The sequence below is a fragment of the Chaetodon trifascialis genome, chromosome 17 (assembly GCF_039877785.1).
Source record: "Chaetodon trifascialis isolate fChaTrf1 chromosome 17, fChaTrf1.hap1, whole genome shotgun sequence".
Taxonomy (NCBI): domain Eukaryota; kingdom Metazoa; phylum Chordata; class Actinopteri; order Chaetodontiformes; family Chaetodontidae; genus Chaetodon; species Chaetodon trifascialis.
The window spans coordinates 17,612,390-17,630,289 of NC_092072.1; the positions used below are offsets into that span (position 1 = coordinate 17,612,390).

The window sequence follows — 17,900 nt, forward strand, 5'->3', positions numbered from 1 at the left end:
GGTGGACATTAGCAAGTACCTCTCAGAGCTGAACCTTATCATCACCATCCTCTTATTTTGTACATACAACAACAACTATGTGTGTTTGAGGGCACGTTACTCATCCGTTTCTGCTGTGATTGTTTTCATCTGACGCACACTGAGTGTCCCTGTGTGTGAAATGTGATATGTAAATGAATTACCTTTGCAATCTGGTCAAACTTGCCAAAGAGTTCATTCAGCATGTGTACAAGTTCACCTGGGGAGCAGTCACTGGCCAGCCTGGTGAAGCCCACAATGTCGGCATACAGAATGCTGCAGGAAGCAAGAAGTGTAGAAGTTGTACTGTATGAGGAGAGGCAGGAAGTTTCATTTGTGTCATTTTATTAAGAGAATAACGTGGATATGGAGCACTTCAGTATTTGTTGCACTTGTAATTGCTTCCAGTGAGCTCGTATGCAGTGTTGTTTTGCAGCACGTTTACTATAGTTGGTGTTGGGGTCAACAGAGGAAGCATTTTACTACAGAGGAAGCCTTTGGATTTACACTTGACAAACTACAAAGACAAACGCTCCCTGGTGCCCCCATGTCAAACAAAAACAAATAAAACAAAAAAAAGCTGCTTAACAGCTCTCTCGGATGCCCCTGTGGTAGATGAAACATGATAAAGTGCCCGCTTTGATGCCCTAACAGATAAAATACAGTGTGGTGCCACATAAGCTGCCTACATGCGAGGAAACTGGTTGGCCTCTATGCGCCCCTTCATGCTCAAAATGATGATAGTTCTTGTAGTGGTTACACTTTAAATCTGAGTCACAGAATAAAACAGTTTTAATCTTAAACAGGATTTGGAACTGTTTCACCATGAATGCAAGCAGTGCTTCATACATGATGTCTCCAGCACCTCAGAACGGTTGCAACTCTGCAGAATCTCAGAATCTGTTTCCCAAAGAGAAGGGATGCTATTAGAACGAGCATAAAAACACACAATTTATCCTGTTTCTCAACAGCAACAACCAATTATTACAGCTGCAGATAGGACGGTGGAGGCAGATTCTGGTGTTTGGCTCTCCACTAGCTGTCTAGTGTAGGAGGATCCCAGCAGAATCACAATGCCACCTGTCCTTGGGTGTCAGTTCTTTGTTCAGGAGAGATTGCCCTCTTCACTGTGAGCTAGACCATGTGAGAATTTGTTATTATTGGAAGGATAATAGGCAGATTAGCATGAGCAAACACACACACGGATGCACACGCTCACCCACACACACACCTGAGGCCCATGAAAAAGGGGCACGGTGATGTTGTTTCTCCCGTGAGGCTCCAGCATGATGGGAAACAGGTTTTTAGAGGACAATCAATTGATAGGCTCTTATGGTCAGCATGGATTTGTGTCTTTGAACCTCACCTATATATATGGAGGGTGCCATCGACAACAGAGGACATAGACCCCTCTTCGTTTGGCAAAGTGATCTCAGGGCGCAATGGAGGTGGATTAAGTCTGAATTGAATTGGGCCATGGCAAGGGATAAGAAGATGGGATGTAGACAAGATAGTGAAAATGCAGTGCAGGGGAGAAAGGAAATAAAGGAAGATGATAGAGGATGAGAGGAGCACAGAGTATAGGGGCAATCCAAATGTGAGAGGAAGGCAGAAAGGGGAGGACAAAAGAAGACGAGGGATGAGCGGTGGCGGGGGGGGGGGGGGGGGGCAGGATGCTACAGATGGTAAGAGAGCAGAGAATAATAACCTTTGTTGTAAGGAGACATGGATAAAGGAGAAGGAGCCATACCTGACATTGGTGTGCCGCTGCACATAGAGGTTGTGGAAGTTGTTGGTGCTCTCAGTTCGACCAAAGTTGGGTCCCTGCAGCCTCTGGATGATCTCGGCTTTCATCACCCGGGCTATGTGAGCCGGCAGTAAGGATAACAGCAAGCGCTCCTGGAGACAGAAAAAGACAAGGCAATGAACTATGTAGCCATTAGAAAAATGAATGAGCATACAGACACATTAACATGCTAGTAACACAATATAATACAGTATACTGTGGTAGATTTTCTTCTGTTCTCTTCTCTAATACTGCATGTAACCATTGTTGTCCACAGCTAATATTTAACCTCCTAAATAGATTCATACATGCCCTTAATGATGGATCAGCACGGCTCATTTTTCTGCACTGAGCACAGGAGGCTAAAGTCAACTACAGACGACACATTGAAGCAGAGAAATTTTCTCCATTTTCAAATGTGAAGCAAGGTAGAGGAAAGCAATGGAGCGAGTTCTGTAAATCTGTCCTGTGATCCTGTGATGCTGCAGGTGAAACTTAAAGGAATCATTCTCGTCAGATTCGCAAATAAGCAATTTCTGATGTTGAGCCCCTTGTAGTGAAGCGCTGTCCTCCCTCACTGATCTCTACTTCAGTCTGCTACACTTGACTCTGAGATGTAAACACCAAAGTTTGATGTTAGCTGCTGATGTTTGAGGAAGTTGACATATTCAAGTTCATATATTCAGCAGCACTAGGAATATCTTTAATATGGCCAGCTATCTGGGGGAATAAGAAAAATGCAGCATCCATCGCCCATAGCTGCTCTGTCACCATGCATGTTGTCGGTTTTTGTGTTTTTTAATTTTGCACCATCTACATTGGATGGAGGTTTCTGTAAGGGTGATTTTGATGTGCGTCTGTGTGTGCATGTGTGTGTGTGTGTGCATATCCGACAGAGTGAATGGCTGCCTGAGGGGGTGTGACTCATAAATGCGGCTCACAGCAAAGAGGGTCATTACAATGTTCACACACCACAAGCTCATTTCCTAAAACACAGCAGCAAATTAAGGGGAGAGAGAGGAGTTGGGGGGATACGCTAAAAATAGAAACCCACACCACCCTCACTTATTTACTCATTCAGCACTGAAGCACTCTACTGTGAGCGTGCAGAGGGGGTATAATAGCCTGAAGAGATGTAGCTTTATTAATCATGTGTTTGATTAATGAACTGAAGTGATCTGTATTCAGCTATTCAATGAGATTTGGCATTGTTTAGTTATGCACTGGCATTTGCGTGATTCTTCACACACACACACACACACACACACACACACACACACACACACACACACACACACACACACACACACACACACACACACACTACGCAGAGATACATAAGTCAGTGAATATTTAACATGAAGATTGTTGCTACAGGTAAATATTTTCTGTTATTATGTACAAGATATAATATTCAGTGTGCAACTGACCTGTGGCTATACATTTTTTACAGCTAGAAATGGCATTAAAAAGAAAAATAAGCCAGATAATCAAATATATTTTTCACATGAGATTGTTCTGCCCACCTGTAGGATAAATGATGTACATAACATGGCAGAAATAACTTATAATAGCAAATAATAATGGCAAATTGTAAATATGAGGTATTTAAAATATTTAAACAGCCATATTTTTAAATGATGTATTAATAATAAATTGTGTTTTTCACCATTTGTGAGGAAACGCTTCAAATTTTATGGCTAAAAGACTAATAATAATAATAACAATCACAGCGAATCCCCACTGAGTGGGCTACCAGTTATTAATGTGTAATTTTATGTGTCATTTCCCTGGTTGGAGAGAATGGCTAATGTCAGGGCAAAGACGCTAATGTCAAGCAAATGTCACTGCATAATGCCTCTTTAGACATGACCGACTTACAAACTCTTCATCCCTGACAAAACTGAGAAGAGACATATTTTGGTCATGAAGCAGGACAAGTGTGAATTTCATTTGGGGTGTGCTTTGAGCTAAGTGCTAACGTCAGCACGCTAACATACTCATGATGGCTGTGCTGACACTATGAGTAACACTTACCATGTTCATTGTATTATGCAGTTTAGCGTGTTAGCATGCTAACATTTGCTATCAGTAAACACAAAGCTGAAGCTGATGGGAAGCTCATTAGTATTGTAGGTTTGTATTGGAAATAAAACACATTTCATCCTGATGATGGCGCGAGAAGAGCAGTCATTGATACAATTACAATTCTTTCTGAGGGGAGCATGAATCTCTGTACGAAATTTCAAAGGAAACTAATCATCGTTGAGACATTTCACTTGAACCCACAAATGTCAGCTTCATTGTAGTGCTCCATGAAAAGTCAGGGAATCAGACAAAAACACTGGAGAATATCCTCTGGGGACCACAAATGTCTGCACAAAATGTCATGGATCAAAGAAGAGGGCTGACTTCGCCATTCCTGGAGCTAAAAAATGTAGCTGTACTGAGTATGCAGAGACTTTAATAAGATAATGTGATGCAAACTTGTTTGCAGTCTTGCATGAAAACATTTGACTCAACAGCGTAAAAGCAGATGTCACATGTATCCTCAGCAATCTGCTGACAGGAGCTGACATTAAGTGTTTATTCACATGCTCATTTTAAGTCTATCTTGTGTGTGTGTGTGTGTGTGTGTGTGTGTGTGTGTGTGTGTGTGTGTGTGTGTGTGTGTGTACCTGTTGGTGCTTCTCAAACTCCAGTTTAATGGGGGACTTGATGCAGTTGCAGGTGTCTTGATAGGTCTGTTTGAGAGCCAGGTCCATCAGGTGCTTGTGGTACGCCCCGGCCAGGTTTCCACAGGTGAAGATGATCACGTTGGCTAAGATCTGGCACATATACCGCATGCAGACGTATACGAACAAAGAACGGGGCATTAAGATAATGTCAGGAAGTGATGCAGATATGCCTGTACATGTACTTTTCCCCTCCTTCCACTTAAGCCTACATTATTACCTCATAAAAGCAGGCCAGTGCGCACACTTTGGCTGCACTTTTACACCACTATGTCAACCTTGAGCTCTTTAAAATGCAGCCTTGCATATCAATAGGTTGTCTCTGGTGCTGTATCCAAGGGCAATGAAGTCGTCCAGCATGTTTTATTGTTCGTGTGCTTTTCCACCGTGCGTGTGTGTGTGTGTGTGTGCGTGTGTGTGTGTGTGTGTGTGTGAGCCTCGGACATTCATGCAAAGCAAAAGCAATTCTGTGAAGCGTTATCTAGCATGTTTCTGTGATGTTTGTTGTTTGGTGCCTTCACAGAAGCACAATGAGTTTTCTGGTTTGTGGTGAGACTTTCTTTGTGCCGCTGTACCAAGAGTACATTCATTTAGAGGCAGCGTTTTAAGAGCTGCTCCCCGAGTACATTAAAAGGCAGTTCATTTGACTCTGGAGGCTTTGCTGAATGTGCTGTGTCGTGATGATACAGGACAGGTTCATCGTTTTACAAGCCAGTCCTTTTTAAAATGTTGCACCTCATCGTTTTTAACCGTGCAGGGAGCAGCCTCACCAATTTGGTTTGTGAGAAACTGAACCCTGTTAAGAAATCATTCAGGCCTTCAGAAAACCAAAAGGGGAAGCTCACAGCAGTCATTCTGCCACATCAGCTGCAGAGGCAGGAAGTTGGGTAAAACGTGGATTTCAACAGTCCTGCGATGAGCTGTGTGTTCAACAGTTTGAGAGTCAACATGAGCAACTATCTGTCTTACCTGCCAGACTAAAGGTTCCAGTTCTGTGACTTTGGAGGCCAGGCAGATGCTGAGGGTGACGGTGTGCGAGAAGCAGGTGATGGCGCTGGCGATAATGGCCCCTCTCATGGAGAAAGGCAGCATGGTGTAGACAACAAACACGATGAACAGGAAGAAGGACACCTGGACACAGGAAACAGAAAGATGGTGATAGGTGAAGGGGCCGATTTGTCTAAAAGGAATCAGATCAAAGCGCTTTTGAAATAAGTTTCAACATTTCTTTCATTCACTCTTTCTTTATCATACTTCAGCTTTGATAACAGCCATATGGTTTACAGAATTGCGTGCATAGTGGACAGTAAATATCAGCATCATTGGTCAACCTGGGTTAATATGTGTGGTCATCCATCAAAAATGACCAGAGCGACACCAAAATATGCATCACAAAGATGGCTGCGACTGAATCCCACCAGAAATCCATGTTTCCCTGACTCTTTGTCTGCTTTTTGTTTGAACACAGAATAGAGTTGTAAGAGTTAATTGGGCTGCCCACTCTTCAAGATCCAACGCTAAACTGCTGATCCTCAATAAATGCTTAGAGATGAGTGGGCCGCTCACTCAGCATTCTAAAAAAACTGCCTTGAAAACAAAACAAAGCAAAATCTCACAATTAGTGAAGTCTAATACGATGACTGCTCGAATTTCACCACTTGAGATCAGTGATGGACTGTGGAACACATTTAGATGGAGTGTCATGTTACTGTAATCAGTCATCTGATTTTCTAGGTTTCCATCAAAGCCTCTCACTCTGACCTCCCATCTGCTCAGACTGTGAACGTGCGTGTGTCGAGCTAGGTGTGTGTTTCCTACTGTGGTGCTCATTGATACCTTGTGCCTTAACCTCCTGCTTTGTCTCTGTCCACTTCCCCTGCTGTGAGTCCACCCCTTCCTGTTATGGTGGCCACCAGCGTGAGTGGGTCACAGTCTCAACTGGGACACCAGATGAACTCTGACCTTCCTGCCTGTCTGTTTATTTCCTGTGTCTTTCAGGTTCAGAGAGTGGGTCTGCAGACAGGACTCTACAGAGAGCGAGAAGCAGACAGAAACTGATCTTGCTTGGACCTGGGCCTCAATGAGCCACGTTATCATACATGTGAAATGTCAAAAATATATGCTCATTGAAAAGTCCTTTGCCTCCTTTGAGTGCTAGCCAAGAAGAGCTCTTTGCATGCTACTAATGGTGTTTATGACCTCAGTGTCATAAACATTATTTGTGCACAGAGATGCATTATAAAGATATTATGAGTCCATGTGGTGTGTTATCAAGGGCAAACATAGGTTCCACAGATATCGAGACTAGTACACTGGATATAAGTGAGTGTTTGTTGACAGAGTTTCTTCTAACAGAAGACCGGAACACAGAGGAGAGAGAGAGAGAGAGAGAGAGAGAGAGAGAGAGAGAGAGAGAGAGAGAGAGAGAGAGAGAGGGGTGTTTTGTGTAGGCTCAGACTTTCTGTTGCTAGGGGAACCAACATAGGGAAGCTCGATGCTGACGTCAGAGCAGATGTGGTGTTATGAAGGTCTTGGATATTTTGGCATAACCTTCAACTGCTAACCCTGAGCTACCACCTCTGGGAAAAAAAAAAAAAAAAACAGAGGATGGAGGGCGGAGAGTGTGTGACGTCTGGTCTGTTAGGGTGGCTGTGGGAATCGAGACTGGCAGTCCAATTTCAGGTGCGTCACCTGCTTCTCTCTGCTGCGCAGGCAGCCAGACACACTCCATCTGCACACCACTCCGGTCTGAATCCTAATACCCCCTCAAACACCTCCAGATGGGAGCCGCTACCACCCAGCTTCTTGGTTGATTTTTTTTTTTCTCTCCCTCCCTCATTTCCAGCTCACAGCCCTCCTGACGGAAGCAGCTCACTTGCTTCCAAACACATATGCAGAATCCCGGCATCACAAATGCTTTGCTCTTTGCTCACTTTAGCGTTTGTGAGCGGCTTGGCAGCGGTTTTGGATGCAGACACACTGTCGTCTTTTGCACGTATATACCAGTGTGCCTTGATTCCGGGGTACCAGGTGCTGCAGCCATCTTCAATCTGCCTTCTGGAAAGCGTCGTAGCCTTTGGAGAAATTGAATAAAGCCCAGACATAACAGGGTAATGCAGCTAGATGGTGACACACGTGGTTTTTACTGTACGCGGAAAAGATATTTTTTTGTGTGTGTACTGGCGTGCATGTTTGGGGCGGAGGGGTTGAAAGTGAAAGGCCGAGTAGAGCACCACTCTATCTCTCTCTCTCTCTTTCTCAGGCCTTTGCTGTTATCCATCAGACATGTTGTTCTCTCAGTAATCACAATCAATTCAGCCCACTGAAAGCGGGCTGTAATTCCAGCTGTTCTGTTTTCACCAATCCCTGCTCCTATAAGTGTTTCTCTTTCTTTCTTTTCATAAAAAGTGGAGATAGATAGATAGATAGATAGATAGATAGATAGATAGATAGATAGATAGATAGATAGATAGATAGATAGATAGATAGATAGATAGATAGATAGATAGATAGATAGATAGGAGTATAAGTGCAAGAGTCACAGGAACAGAGGAGAGTGATTAATAATGCAGAATGATTATGCTCTCACAGGTGGTCGATGGTAAAAATATCTCCAACCCAGAGGATGGAGGGAAGTAGAGAAGGGGCTGGGTAGAGGGGAGAGAGGAAATTTGGACATGGTGGGGTAGGTGGAGGGCGGAGAGGAGGAGGCAGGTGGAAAAGCTGGGCAGAGAAAATGGGATTTGATGAATAGGGGGAGACAGGGCGCTAGCATGAGAAAATAGGATTCCTGAGACAGAGAGAGGAGCCTGGCACTGAAAACTAATGTGTCTGTCTCCTGATCTGCTCACCTCCAGCTCTCATCAGGCCTCATTAACACTTGTCGTCACGTGGAATTAATTGCGCTCGAGTGTGTGCTTGCACACACATATACAACATACACAATCACGTATGCGTACACAAAGGCGCACCTAAACTGATGGATAGATGTGTAACAAAACTCACACACACGTAAGCAATCACAGGAGCGCTCCTGAATACACATGCATGTGTCCCCCCAACTTTATGGGAGTTTGAGATAGCTATAACAAAATATGCCTTTAAGTTTATACTTTTTGTGTACTTTTTCGTGTACTTTCTTTGCAGGTGCAGTCATTTGGATGCATGTTTTTTGACTGGTGAATTGTTGCTTCACTCTGCCCCGTCAGTCATAACTTTTCTTTTACAATTAACTGACCATTTGCTAAAAACACCCCATCCAGTAATTGTCTAATCATAGTTTTGCAGCCTTAACTCGGCTGGTCTGCAAAGCTCTGGATTTCTGTGGATGCTACGACAGTGAAAGCTACTCCATATACAGACAATGTAGATGGTGACCAAACCAAAAATGCATGAGTTAAAATGTAAGGTTTGGATTAAACAGTTTGATTGTCTGCATTAGCATTAGCATGTCCAGCTAACTCTCTTATTAAACTATAATAGCAACCTAACCAAATGTTACTTCCAAGCAGTCATACTACATGCATTGTCAGCATTTAGGCTAAGATTGCGGCTCTGTCCTGCTGCTTCGTGGATTTGGAGAGGATTACACTGCAGAAACCCCAGCCAAACTTGGAAAATCCAAGCAATAAAGCATGAATCAAACCTCTGTTTTGCTTGTCTGATATCTGACGACGAAGCAGGAAATCTCTGTTTGTCTGCACGGATGTATTTCCTTTGCATATCTCAAGAACTATTTAATCATTCTATTTCACACTTGGCGGGTGTATTGCTGGAGACCCAAAGGCTGTTACATAATGTTAACTAGTTACCTTCAATTATTAATGTTGGCCTATTCTTTGTGATGCCCTGGGAACTTGGGAAAACTTCTTAGAAGTAGATTTCAATGGCAGGGTTTTTTTATTAGCATCTCCCACAAGTGCTGGTAACTTTAGTTAATCATCACATTTTTAAAGCATAAAATGATGATACATTTTTTTGTTTTTTATGTTTCTTGTGCACATTTCACAGAAATAACAATAATGATTGTTATTATTAATATTAATTGAGGTGTGGCTCATGTAAAGCAAACACCTCAATAAACTGGATAAAACTGGTGGTTGTTGTAATATTACTGTGCTCTTAATGAAATTTAAAAGTTACCAGTTCAGACAGAACTGACATAGAAAGAAGAGATAGAAATGAGAAACCTGCTTCTGTTTCAGCGACGATGAAGAGTTTCGATGGTAAATCTACCGTTGCGTTTGCTGTAAACTGCATGATGTGCCATGCCAGAACAGAAAACTTGACAGGCGTAGCAACTGTAACTAAGGCAGGCGGAGCTTAGTGAACAGTCAATCAAACTGACTGCACACCCACACATGTGCAGCCAGATATGCTGTATATACAGTAGGTATACCCAGGCCGACAGATGCATCTGCATGTTCTGACACACGCACCCACGTGCACGCACATAAAGCAAGAATAGATTTATAAACCTGGTCCCAGGGGCTGAGGATCCCTCCTGAGAACATGAACAGGTAGCCCATGGTGACCAGACAGGCCCATATAAGGAGAGAAAAGAGGCCGAGCATCCGCTTGAAGACCGACTCAATGCAGACAAGGATGAAGATGGACAGGAAGAGGAAGAGAGCGGCGGGAACCGTAATCAAGAACGTCAAGTGGTCCTCTGTATTCTGGAGAGAGAGAGAGAGAGAGAGAGAGAGAGAGAGAGAGAGAGAGAGAGTATCATTGGTTTATTCAATTTTCAGGGTTGGTGAGTTTGGTTTGGTCGAGTTGAACACAAGCAGTATATTCAGTTCATCCCTGCATGTTCAGCCTCTCACACACAAATATACACTCGAGCAACTCTAAAAACTCCTGCGCTCTGATAAATGCTGGACCTCAGCACAGTGTGGAGGACCACAGAGGGACCCACCAAAGACCCGCAGATGAGCTCTGATTATGCTTTAAATACTCACTACAGAACTACCTTTAACCTGAAAGACTCCCTCCAATGAAAGTTTTTAACCTTGTCGACATGTCCAGGTCATATCATGAGTGAAATACCATGCCATGGCTGAGCATTTCCAGACAATCTCAGAAACAGGGATTCAGACAGCCAGGGTTTCATACACATAAGGAATCAATCCCGTCAACTTGGTGGGCTGAAACGAGGGGCATCAGAGGAGAAGCCAGGTGTAGCTACATAACGGTACGTGGCAGAGGGGGAGCGGAGATGCTTAGATCTGCACATACATGAAGGCAAAGGCGTTACGTTTAAGTCAATGTAAGGCATGAAGGGATTTTTTTTTCCACTGGAAAACAACACATAAGGTCAAAATAATGAAACTGCGTGCTTACTTACTGTTTTTCGTGTCCTGGTGAGGACATTCAGTCCTCATTAGGACGGAGATGCAACATGATACACACACACAAAGAGATGAACAGACGGCACACAGATTGGCAGACAGACAGTCTGAGCCCAGAGAATGTGCTACTGCATCACTTTTGCGCTCATACTGTCAAAGTCAGCATTTAGACGCTGTCAACACACACACACACACACACACACACACACACACACACACACACACACACACACACACACACACACACACACAGACGCTCACACAGGATCTCTCCCTCTTCAACTAGACCTCCCTCACCCACCTCCTCATCCTTGACAGCCTCTTCCTCACTCTCACTTTGTCATGTTTGTGCTTTGGAAAAAGACACAAATCTGGTGGTATTTTTTATTCCTCACCAGGCAGAGTTCACCCTTTTTTCAAGGTTTTTCTCATATCTGGTTCCTTTGAAACGGCCAAAATTAAGAGCAAACGCTCTCACAAAGCTGTCAGAGTTTTTCATTTGTTTCAGGAAAAATGTCTTCATATGCAACAAAATGACTCCTTAAACCTTTTTTTTTTTTTTTTTTTACAGCTTAAAGAGTATTTCTGTAACTCCCACGATCATGACACCACGCTTTGGTGGCAGGACTGATAGTTTATGGGTCATCAGTATGGAGATAAAGTTAGCTGCTAAGAGTCAAGGAAGTTAGCTTCATCTGTGTCTTAGTGATAAATTATTAGTGTTAACAAGAGGAGACTGCACCACCTTTCAGATCCCCTTAATGTCTTCACCCTGAGCGCTTTCACCCCTTTGACCTATGCATAACCTCCGTGTGTGTATGTGTGTCCTAGGCATGTTTCCAATGCTCCATTCTGTGGACAAACCTCATCTGATTTTGACTGAGAAAAAAAAACTTTCCTGTGCAAAAATCCCAGCACACGCAAACACACGCACATCCCACATCCCACAAAATACTCTCTATGTCCTTTCCCCCTCTTCAGACTGTGTAAATTATGGAACAGCAGCAAAATCGCCATCATTTGCTTTCAGGAGAGGACTGAGAGAGTCCACATACTGAGCGCACTTTCACAGACTTGATCCTGCCCGACACCCACGTAAACCATGCTAAGTTATTCCGAAGTCATGATTGCACTGACAGGTCCAGCAGCTGTAAATGTTAAATTATCAAGCCACTGTGTGATTCGATGTCACAGATTTTACGGCGAAATGAACATCAGTGTGGGCATAGAAATGTGTTTGATTCGGCGACCATGCAGCTTGCTGGAGCAGCTTTTATGTAACAGAATGGAAAGATGCCACAGACTCAACCTTGAATTCGTGGCTGATTCGACAGTTTATTGACTTGAGTGACTTGTTGAGAATAGCAGAAGCGATTTGGCCAGAGCGAACGCAGGAAGAGAGCTTTTTGCTGTGTGTTAGAGTTGCAGCGCGGCGTCACAGAGGTAGTGTGAGTCAGGGTCTGGAGAAGGGATCACATGGGATCTGGCTGCTGACGCCATGCCAGCTATACAGTCAGCCTGCAGCGCAGATTGAATCCCAATGAGGACGCGAGCAAGACTGCAAACAGGGATACCTGAGTGTGAATCAGTAACAGCGACCCTTCCTCTGGCACATTTGCACCAACTGCATGCTCACACACAGCCGTGCACACCCAGGTTACAGAGGGAGGAAGCCGCTCTCTCACCACTTCAGTGTTTTCATGTTTTTGTGGTAAGAAAAAAGAGAAGCTTTTGCACTTAGCACATTTCTGATTGTTTGCCATCTAATCCCGTTAAAACCCTTTTGAAACCATTTAAAGCCATTTCCCTCATCATGACATCGAGGGAGGGAGTTCTGCCGGCCTGCCGTAATATACTGCATTGTCATCCAGAACAATTATTTCCTTTTTTAGCCCAGTCTGGCTTATCCAGCTATTATACTGGGAGGAAAAAGGGGGTAACAGGGAGACATAGCAGCAGCAGCAGCAGCAGCAGAAAGATTCAGTAATCTAATTATTCAGTGGTGAAATGAGACAAACACACCAAATACATTATTTGAGAAAGCGAGGAGAGGCGGTTCAGAGGCTTGTGTTGAAATCATAGTAGTGTATGCACTTTCCATATTTTGGTGCCTGTTCAATATTTATCCCGCCTGATGAAACAGCACTCGTGGCAGATTTCTTCAATCTGCTCTCAGCCTGGTTCTGAACATCATCAATAATCAACAAACCTTTCCTTGAGCGCTCCATTTGCAGCGCACAGGAATGTTAACACGCTCTGTTAAAACAGGTCAAAGGTTGCAGAGCATGTAGCAAAAAATGATGATATAAATTATTAAAAGAAGCCTGATCACTTATAGAGGACCTACTGTCATGAAGGGAAAAGTTTGATTCTACTTCAAATGCTCATGAATATCAGTTTCATATCAGCCCTGAGAGGTAAGTAAATTGTGTTCTTGTGGTCGATTCACACCCACACCCACATTTTAAGTACATAATATTTCAAAATACAAACACTTATTTATTGTGTATGGCTATTTCCATTTATGAGATCTTGAGAGATTTTTTTCATCTTCAACTGTGTGATCTTTCAACAGTTCATCACAGGGTGAAGAAACAGTCGTTTCATAACCAGACAAAAAGATGCCAGAAGGCACAGCGGTGACACTGAGCTGCAGAGCGGATCGAACCAGTCTGAAACACATTCAGACAAAGCCGAACAATAAGTGACATACGGGGGAATGCACTTGAGAATTTCTACCTGAGGAAGTAGGTGTTTCATCAGTAGGAAGGCTGATCAGCACTCAATGATTCAAAACGAAAGAAATGACCCTGTTATTTATAGTCATCATGAGGAAGTTCAAAAAACCTCAAAGGGACGCTCCACAATCAGTTTAGTTGTCATGGGGAGTAGCCTGTGAAAACAGATGTAAAACATCTTCATTTGCTCTGGTGATGATTTCCTCAGTCTGAGAAAATAACTCATGATGTCGTCAGGGTTATCTGCAGACTAGAGCTTCAGCCTGTCTTATAAACTAGGGGCGTCACTTTGAAAGACTTGGGCTTTTACTGGGCAGACAGCCTCAAATGAAAAGATGCCTGTGATTTGCATTATGGGAAGTGTAGTATGCAGCCTTTTCAGACTCTTTCCCACCACCGGCAAATGCAGGTGACTTTGGTTGGTGGTGGGTGCATTTGTACGACCTTTCAGCCATGGTGGCGGGTAAATGAAAGTAGCATAACAGAGAGATTTGTGACATATGTGTCTGCTTGTTCGGGCACTTTAAGGAGGAGACACAGAAAAACAACGTGGGGTTACATCACAGGGGTTAAGAGGTCTGCAAAGAACGTACAAACGTTTGATTTTATTTGCAGAAGAGACACACCCTTTGCGCTTGTCTATACAGCTGGAGGAGAGGGTCGTGGTGACCGTTTGGTATACAGGTTTCATTTCAAAGGTAGAAAGGGGCTAATGTTTTCATTATTGTGACTAAAAAGCTATTATTGGAAGCCAGAAAAGACCACGAGTCATCCAAATGCCACATCCAGATAAGAGGGACAGTAAAGGAAAGATCAGCTCTGGAGGACAGAGCGATCGGGAAACCACTTCTTTGTCATTTTCACATGTGGTTAAACACTGCACACAGTGTCATTCAAAAGCCTAAACGTAAGAGATCTCACTCAAGAAGATCGAGGCTTTTTGTTTGCTGGGGATGAGATGGGGTCGTTGTGGTCGTTATTTATAGCGTTGAGATTTTATTACTTCAACTGTGTGATCTTACATCCATTCATCACAGCGCCCCAGGGGAGGAGTTCATCGGCACAGGGTGAAGAAATGGTTGTTTCAAAAGCAGACAAAAAGATGCCAGAGGGCACAGCAGTGGTACTGAGCTGCAGAGTGGATCGAACCGGCGTGAAATGCATTTCAAGTGAAGATCCAGCTAAGTGATAAATGACACACATGTGAGGGTAGGTCATGGGAGAATGCTAACATGGGCACTCAAAATTCAAATTAATAACATGAACTTCAGGAAGATCTGAACGTTAGCTAAAGGCTTAAAGCAAAGCCAGTGGAATTACTCCTGTATTTAAAACCGCAATCATGTGCAGCCCTAAAGGGACACCACCTATTTTACGCATGGAAATCAGTTTAGTCACAGGCTGACCTCCCGGGAAGAACAACAGCTTCAGCTGTTCCAGAAAATGCTCTGAAACAACATACATTTACCCAAAGTCCTCTCGGGGCAGTGGTCATTATGACAGGAGGAAAGGAGGTTGAGGTGGATGGATGGACCAGCAAATCATCAGACTTTTTAATGGAAAGCGTCTAAATGAGACAAGGTTTCTCTGTGTTTGAGAGGAACTTTAACAGAGGCACCACCATGGCACTGTAACATCATGAAACACATTTGTTTTTTAAGGAAAATCAACACAACAATGTCCTATTTTTTCCAGACTGACCTCATAATTTTTGTCATGAAGCACCACATCTGTGTGTAGAGTAGCGCTTTTTGGCGTCGCAGCTCTGCTCACAGCTCAGTCAGTGATGTCACAACATCTATTTCACCTCATGCGTTCACCTTCCTGCCCCTAGGTAATGGATCGGTGATCCATCATTACAAAAACACCCTGCTCTCACTGTCCTGCATCTATCAAAGTGCCAACGACGTGGAATGGAATAAGTGCTTGCAGATGCTATAAATATAATATCAGCGAATTCTTAAAATGCAGAATGATCCTGAAAAGACAATAAATTAACATGTTCTGATATAATCAATGAGGTAAGTGAAGTAAAAATAATGGGATTTTTTATTCTTTATCCAATTCAAAGATTTCCAATGTTCCATCAGCAGACATAATATTGATCTCTACTAAACTGTCAATTGAACATTAAGTTGACATACTGCCATCTAACTGCTGGTTCTGTACAGGCATTTGGGCATGAAAACACACAATACATGCAAATACACTTACACACACACACACACACACACACACACACACACACACACACACACACACACACACACACACACACACACACACACACACACATGCATACCAATACACTCTCCTATCAATACAACTTCAAGCCAACAAGGAAGAAGAAAAGAATTATTTTCTCTAAAAGTTGCAGATAAGCCCAAGAAGGAAATGAGAGACTTCCTCAGACAAACACACCCAAACAACACACACATACGTGTGGTCGCAAAATGAACATGCAAGCATGTGTAAATACAACACACACACACACACACACACACACACACACACACACACACACATACTGCACAGTATGGGTGGAGGAGTCTACGGCTTACAAACACCACATTCACCCACTCCAGCCCTGATCTGAGGAGGAAGATAAAAAGTGTGCAGTAATTTTGGGAGCATTAGTGCTGCTTTGGTTGACTTTCTGCCGGCTCACTGATAAAGCCAGAACACTTACAACAACATCCTCCCTACCCCCCACCCCCCTCCCTCTCTGCCGCCAGGCCCCCAGCTCCAAACCTACCCTCTATTTATTCCTGCCATTCTTCTTCTTCCAGCAGTAATAAATACACATGCCTCATTGAACAACCACTCCATGACTAAAGACAGATCATTTAATGAGAACAAATTGGGAAGAAAAAAAAAAAGGTTTTCTAGATTGACGTTGTGAATGATGGGAGACCATAATCTGGACACACGTGCCCCAGAATAACCTGGAGAATTACACTGACCAGCTGGGGAAATATGATCTATAGATTTTTTTCTTAAATAGAAGTAAAGGGATCGATTTAGGTGGAGTCCAGCTGAATTTGACAGGACGTCAGTGACAGCCTCCAGCAAGCAAGCCGGGGATGGGCAGGTGGGTGGCGTGGGTGTGGAGCAGCAATAAATGAAAAATGGAAATTTCACCCCCTTCAATATTTGTAATGACTGTGTCATTAGCGTCATTAAATGCCTCCAAAAAGCTAAAAGGACCAAAGTGTTTTTTTTTTGTTTTTTTTTATGGGCTCCATCTACCCCTGGCTTCACCCCTGGCCTCCACATATGCTTTCATTGCACATGACGCACGCGGAGAGAAAAGCGCGGCGAGTCCGCAGATTGTGCGGACCATACGCAGCAAACCAATCATTTTGAAACAGCGACAACCACAGTAATGAGTGGGCTTCCTTTTGTACGGTTATTTCATAAAAACACTACAGCGGCACTTGAGAAACAATAGCTTGTGTTTTGTGGTTGAGTGTTTGTGGCCAAAACAACACTTTTCACTTGACAAAAGCACCAACACCCACACAGCTGCGAACTAAACACTCATCCCGCTCTTGATCCTCTCTGCAAACCCGGCGTCCCAATTTAAAGTGCCGCTTCACAGCCTCTTATATTGTCACACATATTCATACACATGCACACGGGCCTCCCTGTCTCATTCAGTCTCGTGCTAAAAGCCAAACTCGTCGTTTATTCTAACGCTGCTCTGTTACTCTAACAAGAAGGCTTCTATCTGATTGAATATACAGCTTGCAGCCTTGCCGGATCTTTCATGGTACTGTAATGAGATGTGCAGCATTCAGTCCATCGCATTAAAAACACACTGTTGCCTTCATTCTGGCCTTTTTTTGAAATGCACATTAAAGTGATTCTTAATCAGATCTTTGATCAATGTGACTCACAGTAGATTTAACACCGGCCTTTCTCTGTGACTGCAGTTCTGCTTATCACTTGTAACAGAGAGAAGCAGAAGTGTAAGGCATAGAAAGACGGTTTTGGGTGGAAGATGGCACATTTGACTACATTTCCCCGGTGTCACGTGTCGCTCAGTTTGTGCAGTTCTGTCACATTCCCTGGTGGTGCTCTTTTGTTTGTGCTGGTTGTTGCAGCTCATCTTAAGGGGATCGTTGAACATTTTGACAAATGCACTGACTCGCTTTCTTGCTGAGAGTCAGCTGAGAAGCTCGATGCCACTCTCATGTTTATAAAATAAATATGCAGCTGGAGCTGGCAGCCAGTTAGCTTAGCTTAGCATAAAGACTGAGAGCAGGGGGAA

At 43.5% G+C, this 17,900-nt stretch overlaps 1 protein-coding gene across 1 annotated transcript in view; it reads right to left on the bottom strand.

Moving 5' to 3' along the window:
• Positions 1–17,900, bottom strand: part of adcy2b (adenylate cyclase 2b (brain)) — a 43,625-nt gene that overhangs the window by 24,393 nt on the left and 1,332 nt on the right. The window contains exons 2-6 of the mRNA XM_070984359.1: positions 10,017–10,214; positions 5,509–5,670; positions 4,483–4,632; positions 1,769–1,917; positions 183–294 (exon numbers count right to left, since the gene is read on the bottom strand). Coding sequence (XP_070840460.1) covers positions 183–294; positions 1,769–1,917; positions 4,483–4,632; positions 5,509–5,670; positions 10,017–10,214 — 771 coding nt within the window. The remainder of the gene's footprint in view (positions 1–182; positions 295–1,768; positions 1,918–4,482; positions 4,633–5,508; positions 5,671–10,016; positions 10,215–17,900) is intronic.